Genomic DNA, 10,000 nt, shown 5'->3' with positions numbered 1-10,000 from the left:
ATATATATATCGAGACCGAGTCTCGATATTTTCTCCCTCGCAAGCTGTTATATTTCCTTCATAACTAAACAATATAGTAACGGTACTTGCAAAGACAAAACTGTTATGATATTGAGGGTGCGTCCAAAAATACTGGAATATACTGGTGATATCTCTATGAATAGATGGGGTCCTATACAGTATATATATATATATATATATATATATATATATATATATATATATATATATATATATATATATATATATATATATATATATATATATATATATATGTGTGTGTGTGTGTGTGTGTGTGTGTGTGTGTGTATGTATGTATGGATGCATATGCATCGCTATCTTTTCAAACAGATATCCCCGGTAATTCCCCGTAAAAACGATGCGCTTCACATGCATTTAGGTAATTTCCATCCATAACTTAATATACATCAGTTTTACGTTTTTAACAATTACCTTGAAAAGTAATCAGTCAAAGAGGGAAAAAAAGACAGGAAATATTTTCCATATTTATGGGACAAGATCTTTTGGTTTTATGTTTGTTCCCGGGATATACCGATTCCTAAAGTATCTAGATTATTATGTGCTTTCCTGAGGCTCTTAAGTCTAATGAAACAAACTATAGTTGAAGTAGTTACTTTTAGCTCATCTGAGAATCGGCTTTTTATAGACAACCATGACAAGCTATATCTTAAAGTAGTTGCAATACATTACTTGATATGTTGCTACTGATGAATAATAGACGTGCTTTTATCTGAAAACAAATAAGAACTTAGTAATAATTCTAAGGAATAATCATTGAACCAAACTCAACAGGACGGGCACGCTTTGTGTGTGTGAAGCTGTAATATCTCATTATTAAGTCACTGATAACATCAGGTAATGAAGATTTATCAAATAACCTGATTCTGTAGAATATATGTTTTTACAGCGTAGTAAAGCAATCTGTACCTCCCCTATGGTTAGTTATTTGTGTAGTTTTTATCAAATAATCAATTTGTGGCTAAAGATGAGATCTCTGAAATGAGGGAGAAAATGTAAAGAAAGAAAATATTAAATGAAATTGATTTAACATTTTTGATGAGTCACTTTAGTTATGGTATTCTGGAAGTTTGATTCCGTGAATGATGACGTAAATACGGAATGACATCAATCAGCATTACCTGTATATGTGAAACTGGTTGTGTCAGCTAATTGTGCGACTGACTTTTACAATAAGAGTGTATAATGTCATTATAGAAGTCCTATTCACTAGCTTACAATATTAGTTTTTCAAATTTGTCCAAAAAATGAAGAGTTATAAATAAATCTGAGTCTGCAAAGTACCTGTTTTTAAACAGTAGAAAGGCAATATGTATGATTAACATTTTTATTACCATAGTTATTAAACGAAGGGTCCATCACTTTGAAGAACATGCAGAAAACGACATTGTCCCATAAAATACGATTTTCATCGTATTACCTTAGGTAGAAATCACTGAAAAGTAGAAACATGATTAATTATAGCCAAAATTGATCCATAAATTCCACAATACTGGTTAAAAACTAAAATTTGTAAGTAAATAACATAAGATAAAAACAGTGTCGAAAGATTACAAAGGGACTAGTTGTCATGATGACACATTAAGCTGCAATTGTCCATCAATTAGAAAGCCCAAATAAAATGAAAGTGACAAAAAAAACAAATATGTTCCTGGGCATACCGTGAAATCAAAGGAACTTGTTCCTTTGGCCACGGAAGACCTACAGTATGTAGTGGACATGGCTTATCCAAAATATTCAAGAATGTTGCCCATTATGCACAACCAGTTTTATGGGAGGTAAATATCACGGCAAAGAAGACAAATATTTTATAAATAAACCATGACACCTCTAAATTACAGGAGAGAGCGGATGCAGAACCATTCACACACTACATGTAATGGATAACAAGATTAGACTTTCCTGCGAAGTTCATAAGAACCTATAAATCTTACCGGATACTTTTTCTACACATTATCTTTCAATATAAATTGCCGGATAGTATGATTGCAGCATTTCATTATAAGTATTTCAAATATCATTAACTATCGACAATTGTGCAATTATGATTATCACTTAGGATTTATTGTATGTCAGTTAAAAACGATTATTTAGTATTAAAGAAATACTATTTGTTTTTACATACTTATTAATTGATCACTCATTTCCTAGGTATAATGTACGATCCCCAAAGGATATGCAAACTGGTTACCAATTGCAGAATGGGAGCTGGACCGGTGTGGTTGGAGTTTTGCAAAAAAATGAGGCCGATTTTACCACATTAATAGGAACTACTTCAGAAAGAACCACTGTCATGGACCTTACGACAACAGCATATCTCGACCATATGATTATTACCTCACTGAAGCCTCAGTTGTTACCGCAGTACCTTGTGTTCTTCAGGCCCTTCACAGGTTGGACTCTTTTCCTTTCTTTTCTATAACAACTTTTGGTGTAGACTTTTTTTTTTTTTTTTTTTTTTTAAAGGAGGAGGTATGATTAGAAACCTCATGGTTGTAATGTCTTATTGACTTCACTTATATTCGAAACTACTCAATCCTCTCAAAGCCAACTCCAAGGAAAGACTGGAAGCTATATGAGCAATAACAATCACGGTTATATAGTTTTGGTTATTTTGAATGATAATATCAGTAATGTTAATAAAAGAGCAGACCAACCAAGCTGCCAAGTTGATAGATACTCGAACTACTGACTAGAGATACGCCAGGCAAACGTTGTGTCCACTCAGACAAAGAGTGCACCAAACGTTCAGGAACCAGATATGCTACTGAATAGACTTTTAACCATACTTGCATTAGGTTTCTTAATGATTCCAAGTATATATAATAACATAGAGACTTCACTCCTTTAAAGCATTCCACATCTAAGTGGATACAGTGAGGAACTGATGTCTGTAAATGGTATAACTTAAATCTATAAGGAGTGCGCTACCAGAATAATAGGAATTGAAGTGGACCTTCCGGGTTCACTAACCGACATAGGTGGTAAAATCCCCCACCTAAGTTTTTCAAGTTTTTATCTATTTCATCCAAGTTAAAAACTTGAAGTTACAGATAAGAACTTCAAAACAATATCGAATTATGTCTTCTGGTAGTGCACTCCCTAAGAGACGTTATGCAGGTCACTAATGGGTCAATTATGAGCTGGAGGAAGGAATAAGACGAGAAGTTGACTTCGCGCTTTCTTGCTTTCACACCTCCTTAGGCCAAGTGACTGCTTGAGACATCACAAGTTCAAGTGATAGACCATCAATACATATGTGTAATATATATATATATATATATATATATATATATATATATATATATATATATATATATATATATATATATATATATATAAATATATACATGAAAAAGCCTATAGGTCACAAGAATGTTATGAATTACAATACACAACGGATATTGAATTAACAAATAGGGAGGAAAACTTTCCCAAAATCTTGGAGAAGCATGTTCAGCTAGCGTCTGACGCATTTCCTCATTAAGTAAGGATGGCGTCAGAATTTTCGAGGCGTGGGATTGTGTGAGATGACACTGTATGTACGTTCGTGTGTTTGTGTGTGTCTTTTGGGAGGAGTCCCAAGGTGAGATGGGATTAGGTTTGTTAAAGGGAATCATTCGAAGACCAACATTGAACCTTTTGAAAGTCTCGAAAAGTTTGAGACTTGTGTTGCGCTCAGTACCAGAACTGATTTGAACACTGTGTTTAGAGGTGAGGAGCATAATCTATTTACCAAACTGTAGGTTGTTTTCTCCATTTCTATGATATGTATCTTGTTTTTCAGTAATGTGGGAGGAATTCCCATATTTGTATTTTTTTGTGTGTGTTTTGGGAAACTAAAGAAGATTTTGCTTGTGTTCTTCAGATGTTTCGCTGAGTAAAAGGTCGAGAATGTACTCATTGGGAATATACTAGACTTTGACCTACTTTTGACCTGTTTATCTTATTTGATGACCGAGGTGTTAGTCACTAGTACTGGTTGGTCTAGAATCATTAATTCGATGGATTGTGTATCAGAATTTCCTTTAGTTATGATTTCCATTTATATGTCCGTAGTTTTTGCTGAATGACTTTTGTTAAATTTGCAAATAAAGTCTAGTTTTGTGTCTGGGTTCAGTAGGCCTTTGTCTGCGGTTAGACACGGGGAGAGGAGTCCACAAGGGAGAAGGAATGTGCTGACCCAACGATGAGCCGCCGCTACCAGAGAGTCTAAGAGATGTAAGTTAATATGGTGCTGTTCTTAAAACAGATGCCGTAAGAGATTATGACCCTAATTGATCTTGTGTAGGGTCACTAACATATATATATATATATATATATATATATATATATATATATATATATATATATATATATATATATATATATATATATATATATATATATATATATATATATATATATATATATATATATATATACAGTATATATATGTGTGTTCGTGCGTGGGCGCTCGTGTGTGTCTGTGTCTGCGTATTGACGTGCAGCAAAATAAATAGTGTATAATATTTTCCAAAAATATATACAATGAATACAAGTATTAATATGAAACACGGAATGAAAATACGAATGTACATAAACATTTAGCAAATCAAATAATAAACAATATTTTTTAACAGTATAGACAATACAAATGAGAATATAAACATGGAATACCTGGAAGTTATGAGATATGAAATAAAAAAAGGAAATATGTACAATATGAGCAAATATGAAATATGGAGTGGAAATATTCATTTGTAAGATATATGTGAAGTAAATTGACATACACTTTCAATAATTATTGCTTAGTATCTGGTAAACCCTTGCCTTCATGTGAGGGATCGAAACAATCTCTGGTGTTTGAGCTACAGAGGGGCATTTTCCAGATCTCGCAGACTCACTTGGAGCGATGTATGTCGCCCTTCTACGGGCAGAACTTGCTTTGTTCGCTGCTCTGAAGTGGTTAGTTCAACTCTCTGTCCTCTCGTTGGCAATTGTGTAAGCGCCTCTACTCGCCTGTCAAGAGATCTCCTGGTTGACCTAGAGAAGATGGCTTTTTGACAACTGAACATTTAAGCCACAAAGCTTTCAGGCTTATGGGCATGTCCCTAAGTGCAGAGCAATCCCTTTGTACAAAACCCATGCACTGATGGAGCAAAAGTTTACAGCATAACCCCCTAATGGAAATATAGTAAACTATTGTAATATATCGTTTCATCACTATCAGCATACCATTCAAGATTAGGAAATACACTTCAGTTACAAAAAAGGATTCCATTTCGTTGTATCCTTAATTTTCTGTAAATATAAGGTAGATAAGCACTATGAATTGATGATGATTCTTTTTTACTACATAACAGGAATTATTTTGTATATCACTTGATTATTTTTTCCATTCTTTCAGTGGACATCTGGATTCTCTTGCTATTCACAGTCACAATATGGGCATCAACTCTCTGGTTTCTTGAAAAAGTGAGGTCTTCCTTCTGTGGTCAAAAAGGGAACGCTTTCAGTGAGGATCTTTTCTACGGCTGGGAAATAATGCTGGGGAATCCTACTTCTGGACAATCAGCTAACAGTACTAGACAGGTTAGCTATGCTCGTCGTTTCTCAATTTCTGGCCATAGACCATTAACTCTTAAAGTGGATAATATCTGTAATAAACTCACGAATACAAGCATGCAACAGCAATTCTAGGCAAACTAAGTGCGAAAGATATTTAAGACGAAAATTGTTAACAGGTTGCTTTTCCTGATGTCCTCCATGATAATTCATTTTTCACACAGTTACTTGACCTTTTTGTAAATTATCCAGAGTATAAATTTCTTACTTTTATAAAAAAAAATAGAAAAACTCTTTTTCTCAACTTGAGGAATATTATATAATATAAAATAAATTTGTAATAAAAAGACTAACGAAAACTTCAAAGCACGTAGCAAGCTTTTAATTTGGTTGAATATAATTTGTTGGATTCATATCTTATCTAATGTGCTAAATACAGATTTAATTTAATTTAATCAATGTTCAGAGTAAAGGAATTATATATATTAAAAAGACATTATATGACTGGTTTACAGAAATGAAAGTGTATGCTGCCTAACCGACCAATTAGACGAAACTTTGTCAAAGAGGTCGCTGAATAACCGCTGTAACCTTATACACTGGTTGGTTTTGTATCCTTAGATGCTGGTGGGATGGTGGCTGGTGGTTTGTTTCTTGATGTCAACTTCTTTCAAGTCATCCCTCGTTGCACACTTGACAGTACAGGGGAAAACACGTGAAATTAATAACTGCAGGGATCTGGTTAATCAAGTTAACTGGGCATGGGGCATTGATGAAAATTACCTTTTTGGCTTACTTGTAGTTACCCTCAAACACAATGTTGATCCAAACGTCCGATATGTCTTTGAGCATCATGAGGTCAGTCTGAGGAGTGTTTTTTTTTTCTTTTATATTGTCTTTAATAATATTTAAAATAAGGTATTTCTCTTAAGATCTCTTGGAAACTAACAAACATTCTAATGAGTTATATACTTTAAAAGAAATATTTTGTGTAATATATTTCATATTGCATTCGAACCCAAGCTGGGACAGTATTTTACACGCTGCAGCTTATCGCACGCACATCGCAAATGGGCAGAATACAATTCAACAACTCCTCGTTAGTCCAACCAGTGCTTCATGCAGTTATCTAGTACATGTTAAGATTCGTTCTTCACTGTCGATCGTTAACTCGCTAGAGCTTCTGTGTACTTTTAATTTACACATCTTCACTGTAGAAAGACAGCTCGTAAAACAGAATATATCAATTTAAGTTTATAGTACAGAAGCAGTCAAGCAACATTCAACAGGCAGATCATCTAAGAGTGTAATTACCTAAAGTTAAAACCTTTTCATGATTTAATTACAATGGTTATAAAGACATATTATAAGTTTGAAGACATAGCCCCCATTCAGTTTAATATTCTTGACTCTGTTATGTATATTTTAACAACTTAACAAGAGAGCTTTTTCTTTGAATTTATATTTTCAGTAAAATTATTGCATTACTCCAGTGAATGAACAAGGTAATAAATGCACAAGCATTTCAAAAGATAGGATAATACGTGCAAGAATATTGAAACTATAATAAAACTTACGAATGTAAACAAAATCGGTAAAAAGATAATATTTAGATGAAGCAGTTAAAGTCTTATTAGATGTACCATTGTAGTCTTACCTTGTTTATCAGTACAACACTGTATCTTTCCAAAGAGGATTTTGTACTAAGATGTTTTCACTTACTGTACGTATTTTGTGTGACTGGTAAAATAGTTTTATAAACACGATCTTGCCCGGCGATGAAGCTCAGCGCAGAGAAAAGATAAAGCAATAAAAACGAAAATTCCCAACTTATTTTTCAATAGTTGCACAGATTAGTTCAGTTATATAAAACCTTCCAAATGAAGAAATAAATTTCTCAAATACGGCTTTCTTTCATGCATCAAGAAAATCACCACAGAGGACGGCTTAAAAAAGGTGCTCAGAGGTCAGTATTCCTTTTTATCTGCGAAAGAGCGAGTGTTGGAAATTATTGGTTCAAAGTACAGGAATATCTATGGACAAACCCCTTTTTATCTGGGCAAAGAACAATACAAGGCATCAAATGTCGTCGGATGGGGTTTCAGGTAAGTCTTGTAGGGATGCAAATTAATTTTCGGTTAGTTTTAAATCGTAATAGAAACGGTTATCTTCTGAATGTTCGGATTTAAATCTTGAACATTTCATCTTATGCTTCAACCGTTCACCTAACGTAATTGAAATTCAGCTTATACCCTTCATATCTGAACAAATGTATTGGAGTGATATAAGTCTGTCTATGGCAGAAAATTAGCAGAGAGCGGGGGGAAGAGGAAAATTATCGCTTTCCCAAAAGAATAAATTAAGTGTAAAATAGCTGAAAGGTAATCTTGCACTAGCAAAATGCTTTTAAGTAAATCTACAGAAATATAAGGTAATTTATTGGTTAAAATATTAGACGGATGAAAAATAAGCTTCATAAAAGATGGCTGTTGTAAATTCAGAGAGTAATGTATACCTGTATATCAAATGCTTAGCAACGAATAATTTGGGATAATTTTATGAGAAAGGGGGAAGTCTGCGGGGGACATGTATGGATTTACGAAATCTTTCACGAAAACACTGAATGAGATGTTCCCTGATAAGTGTTGGGTTTCTTTAAAGACCACCAATTTTCAAGAACATAAAAGGTTACGGTAAGTGTTAAGACCCTGGTGAGGGAATTGAAATTGGGAAATATTACGCAAAGACGAAAATTCCTTATGGATATCTTCACGTGAAACATAAACAGACGTATGAAGTCATAACAATTACAATTATAATTAGACTGATGAAAAATTCACCAAATATTTATGAAGGTTATTTTAACAAGAAAATCAGTATGTTTCTTTTTACTTAAGCCATATATATATATATATATATATATATATATATATATATATATATATATATATATATATATATATATATATATATATATATATATATATATATATATATATATATAGGTTATTTTAACAAGAAAATCAGTATGCTTCTTTTTACTTAAGCCATATATATATATATATATATATATATATATATATATATATATATATATATATATATATATATATATATATATATATATATATATATATATATATATATACATATACATATACATATATATATATATATACATATATACATACATATATACATATACATATACATATACATATACATACATACATACATACATACATACATACATATACATATATATATATATATATATATATATATATATATATATATATATATATATATATATATATATATATATATATATATATATATATATATATATATACATATATTACATGTAGCCTATGTATGGATATATAATCCAATATTTTTAGAAAGAATTCTTCTTTCTAAGTAAGTTAGTAACAAAAGTAACTTTTCTCGCCGAAGGGCATTGTTTAATCAAGAAAAGTACAAAATCAACTTCTGTTTCACCGTTGTCTTTTCTTTCTTAAAACTTGCATATTACATTTGCTATTTTAAACCAATTAGCTGAAATATAAATAAAATAAAAACCTTCTATCGGCGCTGAATAAGATGATAGTTTCTGTGTCAAGTCTTTACATGTCTTATTGTTATAGTTTTTTCTTATATATGAATGCAAGGACGTATCTTCCTGTTGCATGTAAATGCATTCGTGCATGCTTCCTTATATGATGAGTTAGGTCACCACTGACAAATAAGCGGGATGACTTTGTCAGCTGCTCAACCAAAATGATATTGGACAACATCCTACTGGATAACAAAGTTACCTTAAATGGATATAATTGTAAAGTTTCTGCTCTATTACTTTTTGTGAATGTTTGCCATAGGACATACTGACTCATGGTTCGAATCAAAGGATTAATGTAATTAATGTAATAAGAATGTTGCTGTTTGTTATCACTTGCATTTTCACTGATGCTGTTCTCGCTATGGAGAAGACTTTTACTTAAAGCTATCAGCTTGGAGTCAAAAGCAAAACCATATTAGCCAATGGGAAGAAGGCCAATATCATTCCGCTTAAAGAACGTAATGGTAAAGAACAATAATGATTAAGGGCTTTTGGAACAAAATGACATTGAACTGAGGTCCAAGGAAATACATTCGTAATTCCTACTGAGTTGGGAACATTTCACGGAGCATTATAATTGAAAGTTTTTAGCACAACATGAATCATAAAGTTAGTTGAAGTCATTTACACTGATAAAGAGTACATGCATGCAAAACTTGGGTCATCTGGATAACTTTAGACAAATAACCAAGAATTCCGACACTTTGATATGAGATAGATAATCATACAATTTTGCTAACAACTGACGTCCTCGTTTGCAGAGGGCACCACAGAGTGGCCAAACATATATAAATA

The 10,000-nt window shown here is 32.3% G+C and overlaps 1 protein-coding gene across 1 annotated transcript in view; it reads left to right on the top strand.

Annotated features, from left to right (window-relative positions):
- The window catches only part of LOC136842520 (probable glutamate receptor), a 17,354-nt gene that overhangs the window by 6,261 nt on the left and 1,093 nt on the right, over positions 1 to 10,000 (top strand). The window contains exons 4-7 of the mRNA XM_067109925.1: positions 2,191 to 2,432; positions 5,429 to 5,613; positions 6,208 to 6,444; positions 7,513 to 7,691. Of these exons, the coding sequence (XP_066966026.1) occupies positions 2,191 to 2,432; positions 5,429 to 5,613; positions 6,208 to 6,444; positions 7,513 to 7,691 (843 nt within the window). The remainder of the gene's footprint in view (positions 1 to 2,190; positions 2,433 to 5,428; positions 5,614 to 6,207; positions 6,445 to 7,512; positions 7,692 to 10,000) is intronic.

This window comes from Macrobrachium rosenbergii, chromosome 10 (genome assembly GCF_040412425.1).
Source record: "Macrobrachium rosenbergii isolate ZJJX-2024 chromosome 10, ASM4041242v1, whole genome shotgun sequence".
Lineage (NCBI taxonomy): Eukaryota > Metazoa > Arthropoda > Malacostraca > Decapoda > Palaemonidae > Macrobrachium > Macrobrachium rosenbergii.
This window is presented reverse-complemented; position numbering and strand designations above follow the sequence as displayed.